The sequence below is a fragment of the Schistocerca piceifrons genome, chromosome 5 (assembly GCF_021461385.2).
Source record: "Schistocerca piceifrons isolate TAMUIC-IGC-003096 chromosome 5, iqSchPice1.1, whole genome shotgun sequence".
NCBI classification, from domain to species: domain Eukaryota; kingdom Metazoa; phylum Arthropoda; class Insecta; order Orthoptera; family Acrididae; genus Schistocerca; species Schistocerca piceifrons.
Window position 1 is genome coordinate 579,333,880 of NC_060142.1, and position 26,114 is coordinate 579,359,993.

Genomic DNA, 26,114 nt, shown 5'->3' on the forward strand with positions numbered 1-26,114 from the left:
GTCTTGGCTCTCCGGGCTGTTTCCATTAGGACGATTGGGTTTTGGGTTTTGACGTCGTATCTGTATACCTATGTTTTGTCACCTATCAGAACCACATTTAGAAGTCCTAGGTTGTTGTCTACTTCATTCAGCAATTCCTGAGAGATGTCGTTTCTGGTCGAAATTCAGCAACTTTGGATCAAACTTTCCTGCTACACATTTCATGCCCAAAACATCCGAAAAAACTGCTTGGCATGAGCTGAAGGACACGCAAACATAAATAAGTAATTTTTTCTGATGGTGATTGGAATATTTTCCTGAATGACTTTCCTTACTTCTTCCACCCTGTTGTCAGTTATTGGTGTGCTAGGGCATCCAGGACATTTGTAGTCTTCAGCGTCTACTCAGCCCTTTTTGAAATGTTTATTTCACTCGTAAATTCTTGTCTTATTCATCATAGGTTCATGGAAAGTCACAGTCAACATTTCATATGTGGTACTGCACTTTATTCCATTTTTCAAGCAAAATTTAATGCAAATTCTATGAGCCATCTTTTTCGAAAGTAAAAATTCCTGAGCATTAGAAAATGCGTATAACCTTTTTGACTGTGAGCAATAAATTAAATATTCAGAACAGCTGAAAACACAAACATATGAAAAAAAATGCCATCAGATTTACAAAGCCAGCGAAATTAAAAAATTTCCGTTACTTTTTTGTCACACCTCATAATGAAATTTATTCATCTCCTCAAAAGTCTCTCATCCATATTCAACATTTAACCATCTGGCATGCCTATCTGTTGTATATAATTACAATAGTTTCCTTATTGTTTATGTGTGTATTGCAGACATAGTGCTGGCTAGACAAACAATGTCAAGATCGCAGTTGGGCAAGTGGACTGGGGTGGGGTGGGTAGATGGAGAAAGAGGAGGGGAACAGGACAGGTTGGGGATGGGTAGCTAATGGCTTGTAGGAAGGCAACAGGTGTGGTGGCTAGGAATGCAGGATGGAGAGGTGACAAGTGCACGCGGTAGGCAGTACTGTAGCTGGTGAAGTGTTGCTACATGATGGAAAAAAACATGGTGGCTTGGTTTGGGAGGAGATGAAAGAACAGAGGAAGAGGAAACTTTCGAAAAGAGTGTGTGAGAACAGAGGTTTGGTGAAGTTGGAGGCCATGAGGTTTACAGAAGTTCAGTGCAAGGATAACTTCAACCTTCGCAGTTCAGAACAGCTGGTGCTGGAGGGAAAGATCCACATGGCATGGGTTGTGAAGCAGCTATCAAACTCAACCAAGTAGTTCTCAGCAGCATGTTGTGCCTTGCATGGTCAACTTTGTTCTTGTTCACAGTTTGGCAGTGGCCATTTCTAGTGGACAGCCGTTTGGTCGTCATGCCAACATGAAAAGCTGTGCAGTGGTTGCAGCAGAATTGGCATATGATATAGGTGCTTTCACAGCTGGCCCTGCCTCTCATGGGATAAGATAAGCATGCGACGGGACTGGAGAAGGAAGTGCTGTGTTAGCGAATTGGACAAGCCTTGCACCTGGGTCTTCTACAGGGATATGACCTTTGCAGCAAGGGTTGAGAGTGGGAGTGACATAAGGATGGCCTAGGGTTGGGTGGGCGATGGATCATCGCTTTAGGAGGGCTGGGAAGAATCTTGGATAGAAGGTCCCTCATTTCCGAGCATTATGATAGGTAATTAAAGCCCTGGTGAAGGATATGGTTTAGTTGCTCCAGTTCAAGGTGATATTGGATGATGAAGAGGGTGCTCCTTTTTAGCTGATTCATGGGGATGGTAGGAGGATTAATGACTAGGTTTGAGGAGGTAATGCCTGTATGTGTGATTTTTTTGATGTGGAAGATGTCAAAAAGTGGGTATTGTTGGTGACACATTGGTTTGAGGAGGACCAAGTGAAGCCAGTGAGAGAGCAGGTGTTGAGGTTGTTAGGTAATCAGGGTAATGTGTCTCGGACCTGAGCCCAAATCATGAAGCTATTATCAGTGACTCTAAGCCAGATATGTGATTTGGGCCATTGACTTTTCCTTACTGTCTCTCCACATCTTTCCCTATGTTTTCCTTCAGACATTCATTATGCACATGCATCACTGGCCGCAGCTAATGTATTCGCGCATGACATGCTGACAGCTCATACCGTCTGTTGCAGCCATTTTGACTGCACTGTGTGCTATCCTACAACCCAACCATCAGAGGTCACAGTTAGAATTTTACACCTTTTTCTTTCCTGCTCATGATTTGACAACTTATCTGCAAGCAAATGTTCTTACATTACAGAACTGTCTTACTGCACCGAGAACAATTTCTTCTGGCTTTGGCACTCCCCGAATCCAGTCCTTGTTATCTAGTTCGCTTTACAACCAACTAATGTTTTCATTTATCCATTTCCCGCATCATTTCACATTTTCCAAGCAACATCTCATCCTGAGTAAATCCCTGTTCCATCTGTCTGCATCAGTTCAGGAAGGTACTGACACCCCGGCTAAGACCCAGTCCCACATCATGTTCCTTAAATGGTGCCAAAGTGCCCCCCCCCCCCCCCCCCCCCCAGTGGCCCAATGATAAAAATTCCTTCCTCTGTATCACACTCCTGCTTTAACAATGACCGTCATCTTTTCATCCCTCACAAACCTGGCACTGCAGAAACACATCTCCTTGGCGCAGGCATCCCAGATCCATCCTTTCTCCTTCCACAAGATATTGTTACTTTGCAGTCCCAACTATTTATACCACATCTTCCAAATTGAAACTCTTCTTAGCCAACATTTGGAAGAATGCCCCAGGCATCGCCTCCATAAATTATCCAACCTGTTGAAATTGTACTCCTACCTTGGTACACCATTATCCATCAACACCTATGCTACTCACTGTGAGCACTCAATCAACCCTCCACAGCACCCATATCCTCATCACCCGATTTCACCCTGGACTGGAGCAACTGAACCGCATCCTTTGCCAGGGCTTTGAGTGTCTATTATCATGCCTGCAAATGAGGGACATTCTGCAGAAGATCCTTCCCAGCCCTCACAAGCGTTTTTCGCCGGTTCAGCCATCGCCATCTGCTGACGGCTGCGCCGGCGCCGTTCTGCCCATGTGGGCACTTGCTGACGGTTAGACACATTTTAATGTCCTGTCCAGATCTTAACACACTGCGCCTCGATCTTAACCTGCCAAATACTTTCGATGCCATTTTAGCGGATGACCCACGAGCAGCTGCTCGTGTTCTTCGTTTTATCAATTTGACAAACCTCGCTAAGGACATTTGATGATGCTGTTTTTTAATCCTATGCCTGTCAGTCTGTCTTTTATCGTGTTTTCCCTTTTAGTTGTTGTGGTCAACTTGTGCCTCGCGGTGCATTCTTAGAGTAGTCAGGGCGCTAATGACCATTGAAGTTGTGCGCCCTAAAAAAAAAAAAAAAACAAGCGTTTTTCGATCATCTGCCCAACCTCCCCAACATCCTGGTCCATCCCTATACCATTTCCAATCCCAACTCCTGGCAAAAGACCTCAACTTCAGCCCAACAAAGTTTAATCATGCTAGACTGTTCATAGATTTACAATCCTTCTCCCGATCCTTAGAGTGGAAAGACTTCTTTGCTACCAATTCCTCCAGCCTAATCACAGCATTGAGTCATGCCTTTTGCAATTCATACCATCATCCAACTATGACCCTCTCCCATCCCACCTTATCACTCCCTGGTCACCTTCCAGGAATTACTTCCCTCTTAACTTGGCCTCGCCAGGCTTCCCCATGTCCGTTCCCAAGAACGCAAACCTCTCAGCAAGAGGAAAGGACTGTCATTCACAATCCCAAACAGATCCAGCTTTAATCGTCCTCCCTGCAGACAATGGCTTCACCACTGTCATGATGAATAACAGTGACAACTTCACCAAAGGCCTCCACCAGTTGTCTGACTACTGCACCTATGAACTTTGCCATAGTGATCCCACTCCAGTCCAAAATAACCTCCAATCCCTGCTTAAATCCTTAGGACCATCCCAGAATCTCTCGGCATCCATCACCCACCTCACCCCAGCAAACACCCTGCATACCCACCTTCTACATGCTACCCAAAATCCACAAATCCAAGAATACTGGATACCTCATAGTAGCAGCTTATGATGTCCCCCCTGTAAGAATTTTTCTTCTTGTGGACTAACACCAACCAGTTGCCCAAATCCTAGCCTGTTGCATCAAAGATATTAACCACTTCCTTCACCTACTCTGAACTGTACCCCCACCCCTTTACTACCTGGATCCCTTCTTGTTACTATTGATGCCATCTCAAACATCAAAATCCCTCATCCCAATGGTCTTGCCACTATTGAACACTATCTCCCCCAAAATCCTTCAGATTCTAAACCCACTACCTCATTGCTCAAATACCTTACCAGCTATATACTCAAATACAGTTACTTCTCCTTTGAGAGGAAGGTATATAAACAAACCCACAGCACAGCCATGGCCACCTGTATAGCACACTCCTATGCCATCTTGTTTATGGACAATCTAGAAAAAGCCTTCCTAGGCTCCCAAAATGCCAAACCACTTGTCTGGTTCTGGTTAATTAAGGATATCTTCATGATCTGGACTCAGGGCCAAGACATCCTATCCTCACTCGTCCACAACATCAATGTCATCTCACTCATCCACTTCACTTTGCGATCCTCAATGAAATATGCCACCTTCCTCAATATTGACCTCCATGTCTCTGATGGTTCCACTGATACCTCTGACGATGTTAAGCCGACTTCCCATCAACAGTACCTGCTTTTTGACAGCTGTCACCCCTTTCACACCAAAAAACCGCTCCCTTACAGTCTGGTCACCCATAGGCAATGTATCTGCAGTGATCAGAATTCCCTTGTTTAGCATGGTGAAGATCTTAGGAGGGACTTAACAGACAGGCACTCACACCCTCCCCCCCCTCCCACAACTCAAACACACGCGCGCGCACACACACACACACACACACACACACACACACACACACACACACACACACACACACACACACACACACATATCCTCAAACAATCTTAATTTTCCCAAAACCTCAAAGATTCAGCTACAACAGTGGAGTGAACCCCCATCACTTGATTCCCACCCTGGACTGGAGCAATTGAGCCATATCATTCACCAGGGCTTTGGTTATCTATAATCATGCCCGGAAACGAAGGACATTCTACCCAAGATCCTTCCCAGCCCTCACAAAATGATATTGTGTCACCCACTCAACCTACACAACATCCTGGTCTATCCCTAAACCACTCCCACTCTTAACCCTTGCCACAGGGGTCATATCCCTGTGGAAGATCCATATGCAAGGCCTTCCCATTTCACCAACCTAGCACTTCCTACTCCAGACTTGTCACCCATTTATCCCATCAGAGGCAGGGCCACCTGTGAAAGCAACCATGCCATATACCAACTCTGCTGCAATCACTGCATAGCTTTTTGTGTCAGCATGACAACTAATCAGCTATCCATCAGAATGAATGGCCACAGTCAAACTGTGACAAAGAACAAAAATTGACCACCTGATGGCACAACATGATGCTGATCACAACATGGTCGAGTTCAGTGGCCGATTCGAAACCTGTGCCATGTGGAGCCTTCCCTCCAGCACCAGCTTTTCTGAACTGTGAAGACGGGAGTTGTCCTTGCAACACATCGTGCTGCTTTCCTGTAGTCCCCCTTGGCTGAGTCTCTGTTAACCCACTATCCTCACATTCTCTACCCTACAGTTCCCCTTCCTCTGTCGTGTCGCTCCTTCTCAGTCCCTGCCTCCACGTCATCTTCATTATGCACAGCAGATCACCAGCTCCAGTAACCGCATATCACATGCCCAGTACATGCACCTACCGCCCTTCTCTCCTGCATCGCAAGCCAGCAACCTGCTGCCTCCCCATGAACTGCTAGCTACCCGTCCCCAACCATTCTTCCTGATTTCTCTGTTTCTTTCTCCCTCTAGCCACCCCATCAAACACAACCCTGCTTCAGTCCATCTGCCAAACTGCAATTGCAGTAATGTGTGTCCAGTCGGCACAATGTACGTGCACAGCTCTCTCTCTCTCTCTCTCTCTCTCTCTCTCTCTCTCTCTCTCTGTGTGTGTGTGTGTGTGTGTGTGTGTGTGTGTGTGTGTGTGTGTGTGTGTGTGTGTGTGTTTTTTGTGTGTCAACAGAAAGCTAGCAAGTTTTCATTCTTTTTTGTGTGTGCCTGTCGACTACTGTTATTCACATTCCGCCAGCACTTTCCTCGCTATCAGTATACAAATTAAAAATTGGTGGTGGCAATGAACAATCCTGTTGTATACCTTTCGTGACTTTGGTTTCCAGAACAATTACAGAAGAGATTATGAAAGTGTGCAGTTGGGCAGAAAATGTCAATAAACCCTCATCTTCTGTAATTTTGATATGGTCAAGAAAGTTTTAATTAACCTGACAAATTCATGCCAGTTAATCTACATTATGCGGGAAAACAATGATAATTTAGTTTAGTTTAGTTTTATTTTTGTCCCTGTAGCATATTTTACAGTGTTATTAAACACGCCATGTTGCAATATGCCACCAAAGAAAAATACTCAGGCATTTGAGCAAACTGAATAGTATTTTTTAAACCATATGTGGACTAATACACAGCATCAGACAACACAGTTTTCCACTTAGCCTATACATTATCTCCTTCAGCACTGCTGGGTCTTCTTTTTTTCCTCTCCTCCGGAAGCTGATTCCCACATGATGATGAAGAAGAAGAAGAAGAAGAAGAAGAAGAACCTGTTTTACACTGTTCCCAATTTCAGTTTTACCTTTCTTCTATTAATTTGCCTGCAATAATTGCACATTAACACAAGCATACTGTACATACAGATACAAACATTGACAGTTAATGTTATTTGATTATTTGTCTATTGTTGTACAAGGTGGATAGCTTTCAGCTCAAAAAGGGAAGATCCAAAAGCCACTTAAGTGAAAAGTGGCAATGACAATTATCATTTAAATATTTTTATTTTATAATGATCTGGAACTAAATGATCCCTGTTTCGTTATTGAAAATAGGTATTAATTATTATTAAAGATCCAACAACAAGGAACTAGAATAGTTATTGAAGCCATGTGAAACAATAAAAAAATATAATTAATGGTCTCAAAACTATATTAAAATGCTACGAAATATTTCTTGGTTTTACAATATCATCTGTTTTGTTGCAAAGCTGTGTGGTGCTGTTTTCTCTAGCCGACCGATTTAACAGCACGTCATGCTCATTGAATGGGAGTAGGCTTGATTTTGGCAAGCCACTCTAATGTTTACAAACTGGTGAATGCAGAGGCTGCACCTTCTCCCAACCCAATATCTCTGATAAGTAGGTGTGTCACGATCACACTCAGCAGTTTCTGCCACATCTGGTGCACATTTTCAATGTGTATGTTGTAACAACAGCCCAATTTCTAACATAATAGCCCTTGCCCAACATTCTCAGTGAAGATGTGTATTGTATTTACATTGTTTATATATTAGCAATGTCAGTTTTGAAAAATAAAATAATTTATAAATGTGTTATCAGGTGGCTTATATATGATGAGTGAGTATTCATCAAATATAATAATACAATATCCTATGTTGATGTAAGTTGTTATTAAATCTGTCACTATATGAGTGCACTATAATAATAAGAAGATAATACAAGATGTACAGATGTTGGAGGGAAGGAGAAGGGTCTCGGACCTTGAATCTGGAGTGTCAGAAAGTGCAAGAAAGGAGTTGGAGATAGATAATTATAATAGTTCTCTGTAAAATACTTTTTCACCACCTATCACAAGAAAGTGCAGTTGTATAATGTATATGATTATTAAGTTAAATGTGTAGCAGGCTGTCATATATCTCTGTAAGAAGCATATGAATAATACAGTTCTTTTCCAGGCTGTAATTCTGGTTGGTGGTCCAGGCTCTGGAAAAAGTTTTTTTGCAAAAACACATTTGGTACCAAAAGGATATGTGCATGTAAATAGAGACACTTTGGGATCTTGGCAGAAATGTGTCTCTTCAATGGAAGATGCCCTAAAGAAAGGCAAACGTGTTGTCATTGACAATACAAATCCAGACAAAGAATCAAGGAAAAGGTATATAGAAGCAGCTAAAAAATATGGTGTTAAATGTCGCTGCTTTATTCTTGCAACATCTGTGGAGAATTCTAGACACAATAATAAGGTAATTGTATTTGATGTTTTCTGTGTGCAGTTGTGGTAGAATTAATCACTGAACAAGAGAGCAGGGTGTTTCCATACCTCAGAAATGTTACATTGTACACAACTTTCTTGCAAGGGATCATATTGTGTAGCAAAAAATCATAAGTTGATTGTCACTGGGACGTATGTTTTAGAGTGAAGAGCACTGAAGAGGTGTGCTATACCAGGTGAAGATCTATTGTTTCATCTTAGTGAACAAAATTGAAACCTGCCCTGAAATTTTTTACACACGAAGAAGAGAGCGAAAGAAATTCACTGTCAGAATTTTAGCTGCTAAGAGGCGCTGCAAGTATTAAAAGAAAAATAGTTGAAAATTGCCAAATTCGTAGCATGCCAGGCGGTGGGAGAAATGTACACCCCTACTGGCGCTGTAGCAACTGCGCATGTGCAACTAGGATTTGTAAAGGATGTTTCAGGTTACCTTTCGTCGATAGCTTCTCTGACACTACAGTACACAGTTACTATTCTCTCAAATTAGCCACTCAAGTAACTTCTATTACATATTATCAGTTGCTTTTTGCAATATTGGTAAGTACTGACAATATAGATAAAGCTGAATTAATATTTATTGTGCTTTCGTAAGGCATGCCTGCCAGTAGTACCTTTTTTTCCCTTCCAGTCTCACAGTAATGTGGAATCCAATTAACGTTCTCAATTTAGCGATGGTGAAATATAAAGAATGTGAATGTGAATGTATGCTTTCCCGGCGTATACAGCTGGCGAAGAGTTCTCGGGCTTCCAGCCGGGTGGCGGTGTCTTCAAACTGCCACATTTCGACGAGTGACATACTCATCATCTTCTGGCGAAGTGCCGAGACTTCGCGGATGCCGGTCCCTTTATACCTGCGGTGTGCCCCCCACCACCTGGCCGCGGGAGGCTGGGTCCAGAGGAGCCGGCAGGCGGGATGGAGGGGGAAGCGGGTGCGCCGTTCGTGTCTCCGTCAGAGCATTCTGATCGCGTCTCGTGAGCTGGACGGTTCTTGTTGCGTTCCTGGCGTATTGCGGCCAGGAACGCAACAAGAACCGTCCAGCTCACGAGACGCGATCAGAATGCTCTGACGGAGACACGAACGGCGCACCCGCTTTCCCCTCCATCCCGCCCGCCGGCTCCTCTGGACCCAGCCTCCCGCGGCCAGGTGGTGGGGGGCACACCGCAGGTATAAAGGGACCGGCATCCGCGAAGTCTCGGCACTTCGCCAGAAGATGATGAGTATGTCACTCGTCGAAACGTCGCAGTTTGAAGACACCGCCACCCGGCTGGAAGCCCGAGAACTTTTCGCCAGACATAAAGAATGTGGTTTCCAGCCAAAATCACCTACTGCTCCTGAGGACATACATATTTGTTGTTCTTTAGTTGATTTCCATAACGTCCATTCAAATAATATTGACATTTCATTTGAAATTGTGGATATGTTATAAAAAATAGGAAATGACCGTGGCAATTCCATGGATTGTGATTTGGATGACGTCAGTTGTGCCAGTAGCAGTTCTGAAGGAGGATACCTTCAAAGCCTAAAAAAAAAAAAAAAAAAAAAAAAAAAAAAAAAAAAAAAAAAAAAAAAAAAAAAAAAAACAACGAAAAGCCTGTGAAATATTGGTTAAATGAAGAAGGGAAAAAATGCTTGAAGTCACACAGTGTGCAAAGGTGTTTCTGTTTAATCAAGTCAGAGCTTGAACTGTACAAATGGAAGAATGAGTTGCATGAAGTAAGAAATATGCAACAAATGGAAACCCGATACCATCTGAATGAAAAACTGTAGGAAAGATTTAGAACTGCTCGTGAAAGGCTATGCACCGTTACTGATAGAGATTTAAGAGACTGGCTCTCCAAATTGCATCTGACATGAACATTACTAATTTTCAGGCTTCATTGACCTGGCTATGCAGGTTCAAGAAATCGTACAGAATAGGAAGTTGCAAAATTACCAAGTCTCCGTCAGGTAAACGTGTACAGCAGCTGCCGGTGACAGACAATGCTATGGAGAAATTCATAGCTGATGTAAGGTTGAAACTTGCTGTTATCCCCGCAACTGCTGTTTATAGTGCTGATCAGTCAGGTTTCGTGAAAGAACTGTATGCACACTGCACTTTGTCATTTTGAGGTGAGAAAAAGACGGAGTGAGTTGCCCAATCAATGAATGCAATGAGACATTCATATATGACAATGCCAGTGATAAGTAGGAGTGGTTTACTCTTTCTGCAGTTGTATATCTGTCTTCAGGAACCTCAAGGCAAATTAGTACTGAAAATAAAAAAAATGGACTGTTTAGGTGCAAAAATATTGTAATTGACATAGCGAAAAATGGGAAAGAATAATTTTCAGTATTTCATTCAGTTGCAGAAACTAATTCATTGCTTTTCTTGGATTCATGGCCTGGACACGATGACACCTCTGTTTTTGTGAAGGATGACGAAAAATCTGCAGATGTAATGTGGATTCCACCTAGAACTACTAGTGTGATTCAACCTCTCGATAAAGAATTTTTTTGGACAGTGAAAAGCATTTTTCAGGAAATTATCAGACATCATAATTTCCGATGCCTCTCTCTCATTTCAGGTTTATCAGCGGAACAGTATGCTACTCAATTGTGCATTACCAGTTTTCTTCGCCACACTTCATGAATTTGATCATGTATGCCTGGTATGCAGCGCAGTATGCAGAACAGTGGCTGGGACCATTTCTGACTCCGTTCGAGGTCTATCCAAATAAAACTAGTGGTTACAGTGAAATGCCTGATTGCATCAATTTTCCTTTGTCCGGTGCGCCTGGTGCAAGAACGATGTTTGTTTTTGTCATTCAATAGACAATTCGCATTTTTTTGATGATTACAGGGAGTAAACAAAGAACTGTATCACTGATAGTCAAATGTAAAGTATTCAAACATTATTATAAGGAATGTACTACAGGAATTGTTATAAAATGTAGTGTTGCAAGACACATTTCATTTCAACAAATTACAAGTCCTCATTGATGGAAGTCGTCTGTAACATCAAACACTGCTACGATTTTCTTTTCTCTGCTACCCACTTTTATCAGAATTACATGTACATTATTAAAAAAAAATGTTCGTATAGTTTAAGCCAGGTTTTCACTGGAGCAAACAGGCTAACAAGCACGAGCAAAAGAGAATTCTGTCTGGTGTATTCAGTAGGTCTCTTGCAGGTCTTTCAACTGGATACCACTGCAGCTACTTGCGTGTCCCTAACCTTCCAGTTACCTAATCGGAAATTAGCACACTGGACTCGCATTCGGGAGGACGACGGTTCAATCCCGTCTCCGGCCATCCTGATTTAGGTTTTCCGTGATTTCCCTAAATCGCTTCAGGCAAATGCCGGGATGGTTCCTCTGAAAGGGCATGGCCGATTTCCTTCTCCATCCTTCCCTCACCCGAGCTTGCGCTCCGTCTCTAATGACCTCGTTGTCGACGGGACGTTAAACACTAATATCCTCCTCCTCCTCCTAATCGGAAAATGGAGACTTGCAGTTTAATGTGGAATCCAAACCACATGTCTTTTGTGACCCCTCCAACATCTGTGAGAAGTGAATGCTTGGTTAAAAATCATATTGAAAAAGTTGTGGTCTGAACGGGATTTGTCCCCTTACTCTCCGGATCACGAAGCGGGTACTTTGACACTAGACTTTTTTTTTGGGGGGGGGGGAGTATGACCATTAGACATTACATGCATAATGGAAACGCTAGCTGTGTTGTGTCTTGAGATGATGCTGATATTGGTAATTAGTGTTCTGTTTATAAATTTCATCCTCAATGGTAATGAGAAGCCAGGAAAAATGTTCACCATGCAAAATTATCCTAACTGAATAGCAGTGTTTTGCATTGTGGCTCTAACGAGATAGAGTTGTATCCTGTATGCCGAATATTAGCTCCAGAAACTAATAACACGGCATTCATAGGCAATGTTTGCTACCTCGTGTTCTCTTCCATTCCCTCTGGTATAAACGATTCAACCCATATACAAGCGAATGGTAGTGAATTTTCTGCAAATGCTCATTCACACGTGTTTGCTTCCATTTGTTCCATTGTAAACCAGACTTTAGGTGCTTAAAATTGGTGTCTGTGAACTCCGGATAATTCTGTTACATGGCCACTGCGTGAGTGATTTGCCGAGTCGCAAACTAGGTGGGCAGGACTGTCCAAACTGCTGTTATAAGCTGTTCTTCGTGCGACAAAAATGCGCAACTTCAATATTTTTTACAAAATACTTGCAGTGCCTCTTAGCAGCTAATATTTTGGTAGTGAGTTTCTCTTCTTGTCTTCTTCGTGGGTAAAAAATTTCAGGGCAGGTTTCGACATGTCTATTGGATCAGTCTTTTGTGAGCTGAATTTTCCCAATTCTAAGGAAATGTCTCTTGTGAGTTGAATTTTCCCAATTCTAGGAAATGTTAAGATGGTTCCTACATACAGGCCATGGCTGACCTTTCCCTCATTATTGCTCATTATTAACAGTTAATGAAATAACTCTTTTGATGTATGTGTTCATTCTGGTATTTGATTCAGTGTATTATTATTCTAAATTATTTAAAAAAGTTCTGTATTTATTATAATATATCATCTAGCTTCGTCATTGACTTACAGCTCCAATTGAATAAAAATAAAATAAACGTCAGGCGTCAGGTGTGTGCATTTCCTCGCATGTAACCAGATTTACCCCTAGACGTTTCTTTGATCTTTCTTGTTTCTTCCCATGGTTTCAAATCAAGTGTCTGCTATATTTTCTTCTGCTAATGATGTGTTGGTTCCATGCGTTTTCTTGCGTAGGTCTTTGACTTTTGTAATTTTGTTTGTGTGTTTAAAGCCTGACCAATGTTAGACACTTATAAACAGATATGAGGTGTGGCAAAAATGACTCCTTCATTTGAAAGAGAACACTTAACACTATGGAGGGCATTAAAAATCTACCAAAGAAAGGAATTTGTTTATTGCACTTATAGAATCATGGCTGTCAATGAAAAGCAGTTATTCTTCATGAGTTTAAATGCATACAAGGCAACCTGCAGCTCCTAATCCATCAAGATGCAATTTTCCTAGATAGAAACCGGTTTCTATCAAGGAATTATCCATGAAAACAGCCATGGAACTGCACACGTCTCAATCTTAACCAAGTCATGAGAATGAGAGTGGAGGGTTGCACTCCACACTGCCAAAATTTGCTCTGCACAGGAAAGAAGTTCCTTGCCTTCGACCAATCATGCAGAATGTGGACAGTGATTAACAGAATATGCACCAATCAAGGCAGATGCGAGGACTCTCCTCACAGATGCGGTAAAGTTATGTTTTCAAAATGCGACTTTGAGGCAGCCAGGCAAACTGTTTGCTACATTGTTTCAGAATGACCCAGCAGAGCATATCATGAAACTTTCAATCATTTCCTAACGAACAACATAATTGATTATATTGAAAATTTAAATGTCTGTCTTTAAATTATGTGTGCTACTGTTTGTGGAAAAATGCACAAGCTTTCAGTTTGTGCTACTGCAATGTGTATACGCTCGAAACTCAGGAAGAACAGGGCAATTTTTTAGAATTTTGGGAAGTGTTCGTTGTTTAAGTTTTCCATTACCATTTTGTAATTTTAGTGGGTAAGAAGTGGTATTCTAACAAAGAATTGTACTTTAGCCAACTACTGCGACAATAAAACATAAAATGAGAGAATAATACCAAAATAAAGACCACCATGCACGCCTCTTGCAGGGACTCTGTGGTTCTGTCAGCTCTGCAATGGCCATACGTGGCTGACGCATGATTACCTCCTCCATTGTGAGGACCCGCTTCAGTGTCGCTGTGGCTCACGAATGACGATTGTCTATCTCTTGCTGGACTGCCCACTTTACGCTGCTCTGTGGCGGACTTTTAACTTTCCCAGCACCCTACCTTCGGTGTTGGGCGACAATGCCTCAACAGCAGCTTTAGTTTTACGTTTTATTCGTGAGGGTGAGTTTTATCATTAGCTCTAAGTTTTAGCTCATGTCCTTTGTCCCTGTGTGTCCTCCACCGTAATGCTTTCGGGGTGGAGGTTTAATGTGTTGCAGAGTGGCTGGCTTTTCCTTTTTCCTCATGGTCAGCCAGCCATGGTAACCTGCTTTTTTGTTTTAACCTCTTCTACCTATTTCTTGCATCTTTGTGGTTTTCTTTTCCCCTTTTGCCTATTTAAGTGTGTTTGACTTTCATTCAAAACATTACACTTTGAGGACCAGCCACATAGGAAAATTTTGGGCCCAGATGATCAACCATTTGTGACATCATTACTGGCGCCTTTGTGTTTGGTGTAACTTAAAGGGTAACGCACGCTAAAAAATACCAAGCTTCAATGTTAGTTTTTCATTTTTATTTTAGTTCTTTCATATATTACAATTTAAGCAATAACAACAGCAAAAAGAATAACTATCCGTGAAAAAGTGTAAGGTGAGTTCTTGAAAAATTTCACACAAAAATTGGCTTTTCTTTGGAAAAGTCAAGGTGTTGCAGCATGCAGAGAAATAGGTTGCAGTTAGAGCAGTACCTGTTTGCTTCTTTTCTGCCTGTTTCCCCAGCAAATTGTCTCTTCTTCTCCAAAGCATGCTCCAAACTGCTCTAAGATTCGCTACTGCTTCTTTCAAAGTAATTGTAAAAATAATCAGCAGAAAGTAGCACCTGTCAAGCAATAGGCAATGAGACTTCCGTACCTTGCTCTCATACGAAATGATTCCAGTGTTTGAGCGATAGGTGGCTCGTATGTCAAGATGATCACGGTCCATGCTGTACTCTGGCTTTGTCTGTAAAGTGTTCAGCATAAAACGGGCATATATGTGTCAAGTGCAGCTACTATATTCATCACTCTAAAATTTGCTTTCAGTGAGGACAAGTATGTCTTTTAGCTCTTTCCTTCACCATTTTTTCTTATCTTTTATTATTATTGTTTATTTAATTTAAATACAAAAAACTATGATCTGTGGTGTGATTGTCATTGAAAAGTGTGTCAGTTACTCTTGGTAATTTTTGTCCTGTCTCCCCCACCCCCCATTTGTGTTTTCACAGTATACTTGACAATGATGTTGCTATTGACTGACTATATGACATCCTTTGCTTTGGATATCTGCTGTCATTGGCTGGTGAAATCATCTGACATGAGCTATGGTTGGCTGACAAAAGTACGTTGCACAGTACAATATTGATTTCAGTGCTTCAGAAGCTATTTCTTCGTATTTGGTCGAATTCATATTTATGCTTTTGTAATATGAAAATACGCAGTGTGTTTCTGCGCATCAAAGATCTTTCCTAAATACTCAAAGATCTTTCCTAAATGCTTTGTTTTTTTTTTTGCTGGGTTTTGTTTACTAAAATGCCGGGAAGTTCTACGCCCGTATATAAAATCTTTGCCATTCAAAGGACCGGTAAGTTTTACAGCCCAGAGGGAAAGTACATTGTCACCTAACATGGAAAAAATGGGGAAACCCAGGAATTTTTTTCTTTTGTGTGTATACACCATGTACTGCTGTTTTCTCGGAGGTGTGGGGCAAGGAATTGTTAGAGAGGCAGAAGATGGGACATTGGGGCTTTCCAGTTCCAGTGGAAAAATGTAGGTTCAATCTGTTAACAGTCACAAAACTGAGGAGAGAGTAAACGTGGTTGACCCTGGTGCATGACATATCCCATACAACCTACTGTTTCCTAATGCAGACTAGTCACAGGCACAAGTATTCAGCTAAAAACAATCCGATTACAATTTGAATTATTAAACATAATCCTTATAATGATCCAAAGTTTCATCAAAATGAAATATTTTTTGTGCTGTTAAGTCAACTTAGTTTTTAAAGTTGGTATTCAAAGTTGAGATGCTATGCAAAAGCGTACACATAACATACCAACTGCACTGCAATCACCCCCCTAAGACATGATTACTAGCCAGTCTGTCGACTTGCATTAATCTACCAAATTTCATAATACTTTGTTGAACATGCTGCACACAACATTGCCAATAACATTTACAGCTTTCAATAGCCCCCTCCCCCCTCTCCCTCCCTCCCCCCTCTCCCTCCCTCCCTCCCTCCCCCTCTCCCTCCCTCCCCCTCTCCCTCCCTCCCCCCTCTCCCTCCCTCCCCCCTCTCCCCCTCCCTTGCTCCCCTCATACAGGATGCACCAGTCAGGCAGTCAAACCTGCATTTATTATTAGTGCACGGAAGCATTGGAAGTAGTGGGGGGGGGGGGGGGCAGCAACCAAGGCGACCACTGTGTTCCCCAACACAAAGAATTTCAGTAGCCATGGAGAAGTGGACTAAGCAACAGTGGTAGTTTGTAGTAAAAGTGTTTTACCAAAGCGGTAGCTATGTAGCTGCTGAGAGTCGTTTGCAGTTGCATTTTCAAATTAATTGTAATAGGCCGGTGCCTCTTGTAACTCAATAAAAACTTGGGTCAAAAACTTTGAAAATGTTGGTGAAACAATAAGGAAAAGAGGTGGAAGAACGAAGACAGTGTGTACACCCGAGGATGTGGAACGTGTAAGAATTGCTGTGGGAAGAAGCCCCCCGAAGATCAGTGCGTAGACAATGTGTTGTGCTTGGAATTTCTGACAGGACTGTCTGAAGGATTTTGAGGTTAGACTTACATCACCACCCAAACAAAATCCAATTGGTTAACGCTTTGAATAATAACGACTTCATGGTCTGACAGCATTTCTGTGAAAGTCTTTAGCAAATGATTGAAGAAAATGAGGAGCTTGTTCACAACCTCAAAATGAGTGACAAGGAAAATTTTCACCTCAGTGTATATGTGAACAAACAGAACTTTCGATATTGGAGTGATCAGAACCTTCACCAACTCCATGAAAAACCCCTGCACTCAACCGAGGTAACAGTTTGGTGTGCAATGTCCTCATCAAGAATAATAGGCTCTTATTTTTTTGAGAATGAAAGAGGGCAATCTGTTATTGTGAATGCTGAGCACTACTCGACAATGTTAAGGACTTTATTCATACCTCAGCTTTGTCAGTATGCAGTGTATGATGAAACGTTATTTCAACAAGATGGAGCAACAAGTCACACAGACCGCATGAGATTTCCAAGAATGGAGCAATTGCCCCCCCCCCCCCCCCCTCCTCCGCACGTTCAACGACCTTACAGCTTGTGATTTTCTCTTATGGTGTTACCTTAAGATCAAAGTGTACGAAGAAAGACCTCATCATGTTGGTGATCACAAAACAAGAATCTGGCTGGAAATCGAGAAATTCCTCAGGGTATGCTCCATCATGTGATGGACAGCTTCGTAAATCACCTGCGAGAATGCCGTGTTCGAGAAGGACGCCATATTGCTGATGTTATTTTCAAACAATGAAAAAAATGAGTTGATGTTTCTTAAATGATTTTTTAACATAGGATAAGATTGTATGAATAAAATTTTGATATCTGCATCTGTGTTTATTTTACAATCATTTAAAAAATGCAGGTTTGACGGCTACACCCTGTATTTCCCCCTCCCAACTGGCCCAGTGCTTTCCTCTCAAACCTAGTTCAATTTTTTGATTTGTTATGTGTGCTGTTGCACCATGTTCATTCATCTGCAGGTTTTCTTTGTAATTTGTGTTCAGTTTTTTTCCGTGTTTCATGGGTTATGTTTCATTCAACTTGCTGTGATGTCATATATGTCATTATCTTCTCTTGATGAGTGGAACCCAACCACACACATTATTTACTGAGAAATTCATCTATGCAGTAGAAAAAGTTGTCAAATAGAAATGATTTAAATTTGTTTTCAAAACTAATGTTAATCACAAACACATTAAATTCAATGTGATAGTTTTAGTTTGTGGATAGTGGTCTCTGTTTTTGTTATTATTGTTGTGTTTATGAATACAACTACTGTTTTTCAAAAAGTGCCCGATTCTTCATAATAGATTAATTTCGTTGTGAGGCTCTTGCTAGAATGTTAATTTTTATTTTAAACAGTTGTGTGCATAGAATTCGAAGATGGGCACCAGATACTACCCTTACAACATGTTTCTGTGCAATGAATACTTTGTATCTGTGCGTGGAATTGCTCCAGAAAATTCTTCCGTATGACATTATAGAACGGCAGCATGTGAAATAAGCTAATTTTCTGGTGCTTTCATCGCAAAAAGCAGCAATTACCATGTACAACAAACGTTGCTGAACTCAAGCATTTCAGAAGATTTAGTACTTGTGGTATTCAGTTAAGGTTCTGATCAAAATGCACACCCATGAAATTTTGAACATTGAAGTTTCACAATTGCCCCCCCCCCCCCCCCCCTGCTCTATTGTACACTCATTCATATTTGTAGCCTATTACGTACATAACTACAATGGGAAAATCATTTTGAGCAACATGTTAGTTCAGTTCTGTTTTGTATCGAATAAGAATTACTCAAGGAACACACAGAAATCGTCTGTCCCCCCCATCTAAGGTAATCTTCTGTATGCATGTGATCTTTGATTGGTGACTTCAGTGGACCTGCCCACTTATCTGTCGTGTCTCCGTACAATTGTTTGATTTAATTCTTATTGTTCTTCAAAATGTAGGATTAATCCTATCAACAGTGAGTTCTTTCATACTTCATCCTGTAAGAGCTGAATGCAAGTAAACAAGTTCTACAATAAACATTTGCACAGTTATTTAACTCATTGTGTGTTTACCATTATAGTTGTACTGACTGTAATGGCAGACAACAATAGAGTATGATCATAACTAATAAAATTTTCAGTAACTGGTTTCTATAAATAAAAGATGGTTTCAATAGTAACAAGCAACATTTTGTATTCTGAAAATGATTTAGATAAATTTACAATTATTACACTTATTACAGACCTCTTAATAAGGAATGTATGAAGAGTGCTATGTCAGTGGTACTACTTGAAAAGGTACAATATCTTCTCTTTTATCAGACAAATGAAAATTAAGAGTGTACATTTTCATCTTTAGTCATTGTCTACGCAGATAATAAATCATACTTGTATTTGTTCTTTTCACTCGTTGCACCTCACATAAAAAAAAAATCATTGTTTTACACATGTTACAGAAAAAATATTAAATTCCTTTTCCAAGTACATTCAGGAGGAGAAATATGCCAGGAGATGGCACACTGTTCACAACCATGCTACACAGACCACAGTTGATCCACATCAATACTCCAGCATTGCCTTGTCTGATTTCACAACCTTACACAACACATTCTGTCTTTGTGTGTGTAACATCTGGTTTCAGTATAAAGACAACCTAGTAACTATTGGGAGTGTTCAGAAGTAGCCATGTTATTTGTTATGTGAAATCTACAGTTTCTCTCTGTTTCCTTATTATCATAAATTCTGTCCCATAAAGAAATGATGGACAGTGGTGTAGTCATTCACAAAATTACTTCATGACAGTATGTAACTGATTATTCTTTTATTCCAGTTTCGTGAACTGACTGATGATTCTCATGAGCCCATTAGTGAAGCAATTATAAATATGTTCAGGTAGGTCACTAGAAGGTATATTTAACTTAACCTTGCTATTAAATTAAGAAATTCTCATGCTGTTAGTGATGGTAACATAGGTCAGTATCACTTCTGAACTTTTTCAAAATTTTGTTGATGTCCTTTGGCATTGACCAGGCTGGTTTAAGCAGTTTCCAACACAAGTAAGGCCCTTAAAAATAAAGCTAAATCTAGAGATCATGCAATGTGAGTTCTTTTTTCTTAAAATAGACATAGGCATTCTCTGTAACAGATAACACATTTCTGAGTCTTATTCCAGTGCTAAGTATTAAGAGAAGAAACAATTCACATCAATTTAAGGTAACTCTGGGGATGTATAAAAACTTTTAATGAAAGCTGAAAGAACTATATGTTGTATTGTTCTAATGGGTAGAAAGATTGAAATTATTTTTCAGTTCAATACTGGAACTTTTTGTTTTTGTAATTTACAAGTTAATTCACTTTCTTTGGAAGCAGTAGGACAGAATACAAAAACTATCATGTAATTTGATGCTGATGTGTAAAACTAAAGACACTGTAAAACTAAAGACACTGCTTAACTGCATAAGATGTATGTCACATGTGAGGAAAACTCACAAGTAGTTAAATTTTTGAAAATTTACATGAAAATAGTTGAAAATTGATAAACATAGTCAAACTTATTATGTCCTCAACTGGGAAACACAAGTTAGATATGAAGAAAAATATTCCATTAATAAAGTCATTCCATTAATAAAGTTACGTGAAATTCCTACAGTTGTGTAGAATATATAATGAGAAATTTTTCTCGGACGAAGATGTTGTATTGTAGCTAACAACGTAAAAACCACAAGAATGAGCCTGTACAACAGCCAGTAGTAGAGTATATAGAGAAGTGGTCTAAACACAGCACATGAGCGAACAGAGAACACAGTGTGGTGAGCGAACAGAAAGAGAGAGTGCAACTGGCATCAGTCACATAAATAAGTAGCCGGATTCGAACTGCGCGCAGGTGGCACTAGAAGAGCACTCGCACAGCCATCCTGTGCGGCGGATCTGTTATAGTGCCTCTTTGGTGAGCTCATTATAGTGCCTCTCTTTGTTGACTAACCTGATGGCATTTTAAGTGGAAAACAGAAGAGTTGTATCTGTGACCGACCGGTGACAGTGGTACTGATGTATTCTTCAGTTTCCTGCTAGAAGCGGTAGCCCAAGGGTTACCACTCATTATGTTGAAATTGTTCTAACCTTTAACTTAGTAAAACATTTCAAAATAGAATCTAAATGTGTTGACTGCAACATATTGCTTGTGACAGCTGAAGTTGACAGTCCACACACTTGTTCTTGAGAAAGTGTTGACTTCAGGTATATCCTTAAGAAATTTAGTTTTGAAACACTCCTTTCTCCACTATCTACGGATATTGATAGTCATGAGGATTCATAAACTTAAAAAAGTATTGGGAAAAATGTCAATGAAATTGCTTTTTGTAATATAAGGTAATGAGCTATGTGGAGAACTTTCAGCAGTTCATAAGCTCAGATCTATCTTTTAGTGAGCAGACAGCTGTATCGACTATAACATATAAAAAATTAACCTTAAAGGAGTGTTCTGCTTCACCCTCATCAATAGATTCATCATTAGACTCGCAACTAAATTGCTTCTTCATTCTCTTAGGATAATTTTCATTTTCTTTCTCAGAGATTGAGTGAGGTCAAACTTTGTCAGCAAGCACCTCTAGTTGTATGTGAAGTATACTAGTAACAAGATACAATCAATGCCTTCTCTGCCCAATAGCAATGGAAATACTATAGATGACAGTGCTGCTAAAGCGATGTTACTAATAACACCCTTCCGAAATTCCTTCATCAAGGAAGACGAAGTAAATTTTCCAGAATTTGAATCAAGAACACTGTCAACATGAGTAACTTAGAAGTAGATATCCTCGTAGTAGTGAATCAACTTAAAATATTTGATAAAAGCAAGTCTTCCAGTCCAGAGTGTATACCAGTTATAGGTTCCTCTCAGAGTATGCTGATGCAATAGCTCCATACTTAACAATAAAATATAACCGCTCACTTGACGAAAGATTCATACCCAAAGACTGGAAAGCTGCACAGATCTCGCCAATATTCAAGAAAGGTAGTAGGAGTAATATACTAAATTACTTGCCCATATCATTAAAGTCAATATGCAGCAAGATTTTGGAACATATATTATATTGTGTTCGAACATTATGAATTACTTTCAATAGATGATCTATTGACACACAGTCAGCACAGATTTAGGAAACATCATTCTTGTGAAACACAACTAGCTCCTTACACACACAAGTGCTGAGTACTATTGACAAGGGATTTCAAATTGATTCCATATTTCTAGATTTCCGGAAGGCTTTTGACACTGTACCATAAAAGCAGCTTCTAGTAAAATTGCATGCTTATGGAATAATATCTCAGTTATGTGACTGGATTTGTGATTTTCTGTCAGAGAGGTCACAGTTCGTAGTAACTGATGGAGAGTCATCAAGTAACACAGAAGTTGGTTGGTTGGTTGGTTTGGGGAAGGAGACCAGACAGCGAGGTCATCGGTCTCATCGGATTAGGGAAGGACGGGGAAGGAAGTCGGCCGTGCCCTTTGAAAGGAACCATCCTGGCATTTGCCTGGAGCGATTTAGGGAAATCACGGAAAACCTAAATCAGGATGGCGGACGCGGGATTGAACCGTCGTCCTCCCGAATGCGAGTCCAGTGTCGAACCACTGCGCCACCTCGCTCGGTAAACACAGAAGTGATTTCTAGAATTCCACAGCATAGTGTTACAGGCCCCTTGCTGTTCCATATCCACACAAAAGATTCAGGAGCCCTGAGCAGCCGTTTTAGGTTGTTTGCGTATGATGCTGTCTAGTAAAGTCATCAGAAGATCAAAACGAATTGAAAAATATTTAGGAAAGATATCTGTGTGGTATGAAAATTGGCAATTGACCATATATAATGAAATGTGTTAGGTCATCCACATGAGTGCTGTAAAAGGAATCCGTTAAAACTACTGTTATATGATAAATCAGTCAAATGTAAAGGCCGTAAATTCAACTAAATACCTAGGAATTACGATTATAAACAACTTAAATTGGAAAGAACACACAGGAAATGTTGTGGGAAGGTGAACCAAAGACTGCATTTTACTGGCAAGAACACTTAGTCTCTTTAACAGAGCTGTTATATTTTCTATCTACACACAGCTTGTCCATCCTCCTGTGGAGTACTGCTGCACAGTCTAGGATTCTTACCAAATAGGATTAATGGTGTACGCAAAGAAAGTTCAAAGAAGAAAAGCACACTTTGTATTATCGTGAAATAGGGAGAGTGTGTCACTGACATGATATAGGATTTGGAATGGGCATAATGAAAACAAAGGTGTTTTTTGTTGTGACGGAATCTTCTCACGAAATTTCAATCACCAACTTTCTCCTCTGAATGCGAAAGTATTTTGTTTGACACCTGCCTACATAGGGAGAAATGATCATCATTATAAAATAAGGGAAATCAGAGCTCACATGGAAAGAAATAGGTGTTAGTTTTTTCCAAGGGCTGTTCAAGGTTGGAATAATAAAGAATTTTGTGAAAGTGGTTCAATGAATCCTCTGCCAGGCATTTCAGTGTGATTTGCAGAGTATCTATGTAGATGTAAATGCATCCGTTATCATACTTTTAAAGACCTCTTCGTGTACCAGACCACTGCACAATGAAGATATTTGCATTTTTATTACTTTCTTGTAATTTCAGTGGCACTGTTTCTTTCAAAAGCATCCAGTTTAAATCTGCACTAACTTAATAAACATCATCGTATACTTATCAGGGTGGGACAAAGTGGAAAAACCTGGGATTTTTTTTCATATGGGAGAAAACTGGAAAAAACCGGTAATTTGTTAGAATTCCTGGAAGTTATCATTGTTTTAGTTTTGAGATAAATTTTGTAATTTTGAGTGGTAAGAACAGATTCTATAACAAGAATTTTACTTTATCTCCCTTCTGCAGAATAATACAGCAGTGATAAAACAAATGAGGGAAAAATGTGCCATTTATAAAACAAAACACGGTGCACACACAAGCATCTGCAAAAAGGAAAATGTGACAAAGGCTTTAAGATGAAGACTTTGCAATTCTTCATAACAGCAAACCACTTCCGATGAGTGTGACAGTCACAAAGGTTAACATTAGGTTTGTTAGCACAGTTGCCAGCAGGCTCATGCGCATGCACAGTTGAGTCACGTATGAGCAGTACCTGCTCCTGCTTATGGCTACTTTAAGGGCAGCTGTTAGCTGTATCAGCAGTAGCAACAAGCATCCACGTGCTACCTGAAAAAAATTTTCTGCGCACCCACACTGCCAGATTCGTGCACATGCTGAGTAGTCAGGGTTGTAGTAGGGAGGGAGTAATCTCCACATGACCTGCATTTAAGTTGAATGATTTTGCTATCCCTCACATCAAATGAAAACAAAATGGATTTTCGTGGCTGGGAGCTAGCAAATGAATTAACACATTCACATAATTATGAAAGGCGCTAAAATATGTTTCAGTTTCTGATTTTATTTTATTTCCAGGTTTTTGGCAGTCAAACATTAATTGCCTTGCAGAACAATGAAGTTATTTTTGTCGATTTTCTAAAGAAATCTGGCTTTCATTAATGTTTTTCATAGAGGCACTCACTTTATTTGAAAAGAAGTTCTGTCAATCCACACCATTGGCTAGTGTCAACTGTTTGCTGAGCTACAAGTGCCCATTTTTATCTTCTGCATGTATGGCGTTATGCCTTAATAATGAACAAAACGTGAGATAATACAGTACTGGTACTCTAAGAAAATTTGTAGTCCCAAAACCACATTGAAAAGCTTAATATTAAGTGGGGCCTACTTTGTGAATTTGGACATATGAATGTACACTTTCAATAGTACTATGCATTTTAGTGTGGTCTACAGAAGTCCGATGCTCGTGGAGTATCCTCTGATGTCCTGTGTGGTTTACGACATAATGCAAGATCTCTTAATGCTACATAGGTACGAACATTGGGGCTTCCTATGTTGTCATGTGCAGTTATGCCATTTTCTTGTGCTCTGACAACTGCTGAAACAAATTCTAACAGGTTGCGGGAAAATATTGGGTGGTTGAAAAGCATCACTTTCAAAATGAGTTTTATTTTATGCGTGATGAATTATGTTATGTGCTTTGAATTTCTTAAATCACTGAGTGTTTGATTCTCATTTATAGCTTAACACTTTGAGGGCCAGCCATGTAGAAGAATTTCAAGCCAAAAATTATTATTTAAAATTTTAATGGCACATTTGTGTGAGGTATATTAAAGTGTAACACATGCAAAAAAAGTCCAATATTATAGGCCTATGTGAAAGTTTAGCTTTTCTTGTAGCTATACTGTGTGTTATTGTTGTGGTCTACAGTCCGAAGACCGCTTTGATGCAGCTCTCCACGCTACTCTAGCCTGTGCAAGCCTTTTATCTCCAAGTAACCAGTGCAACCTAAGTCCTTCTGAATCTGCTTACTATATTCTGCTCTACAGTTTTTACCCCCTCCCCTCCAAGCTTCCCTCCAGTACAAAATTGGTGATCCCGTTTCTCTTCTTCCCAATTCTGTACAGTACCTCCTCATCAGTTATGTGATCTACCCATATAATCTTCAGCATTCCATGTTTCACTTCCATACATGGCTACATTCTATACAAATACTTTCAGCAAATATTTCCCGACACTTAAATGTATACTTGATGTTAACAAATTTCTCTTTTTCAGAAACGCTTTTTTTGCGATTCCCAGTCTACATTTTATGTCCTCCCTACATCGACCACCATCAGTTATTTTGCTCCCCAAATAGCAAAACTCATCTACTACTTTAAGTGTCTCATTTCCTAATCCAATTCCCTCAGCATCACCTGATTTAATTCGACTACATTCCACTGTCCTTGTTTGCTTTTGTTGATGTTCATCTTGTATCCTCTTGTCAAGACATTGTTGATTCCATTCAGTTGCTCTTCCAAGTCCTTTGCTGTCTCTGACAGAATTACAATTTTCATCAGCGAACCTCAAAGTTTTTATTTCTTCTCCATGCATTTTAATTCCTACTCCAAATTTTTCTTTTGTTTCCTTTACTACTTGCTCAATACACAGATCGAATAACATTGGCCACAGGCTACAACCCTGTCTCAGTCACTTCTCAGCCACTGCTTCCCTTTAGTGCCCCTTGATCCTTATAATTGTCATCTGGTTTCTGTATAAACTTTAAACAGCCTTTCGCCCCCAGTATTTTACCCTTGCCAGCTTTAGAATTTGAAAGAGAGTATTCCTGTCAACATTGTCGAAAGCTTTCTCTAAGTCTACAAATGTTATAAACATAGGTTTTCCTTTCTTAACCTATCTTCTAT

The 26,114-nt window shown here is 40.2% G+C and overlaps 1 protein-coding gene across 3 annotated transcripts in view; it reads left to right on the forward strand.

Annotated features, from left to right (window-relative positions):
• The window catches only part of LOC124797869 (bifunctional polynucleotide phosphatase/kinase), a 76,440-nt gene that overhangs the window by 46,275 nt on the left and 4,051 nt on the right, over positions 1-26,114 (forward strand). For 2 of the 3 annotated variants that reach the window (XM_047260956.1, XM_047260957.1), the window contains 2 exons: positions 7,920-8,207; positions 19,644-19,705. In XM_047260956.1, coding sequence (XP_047116912.1) covers positions 7,920-8,207; positions 19,644-19,705 — 350 coding nt within the window. Of the gene's footprint in view, positions 1-7,919; positions 8,208-13,955; positions 14,196-19,643; positions 19,706-26,114 lie in introns of all 3 variants that reach the window. The other variant, XR_007016890.1, reaches the window with a different exon arrangement.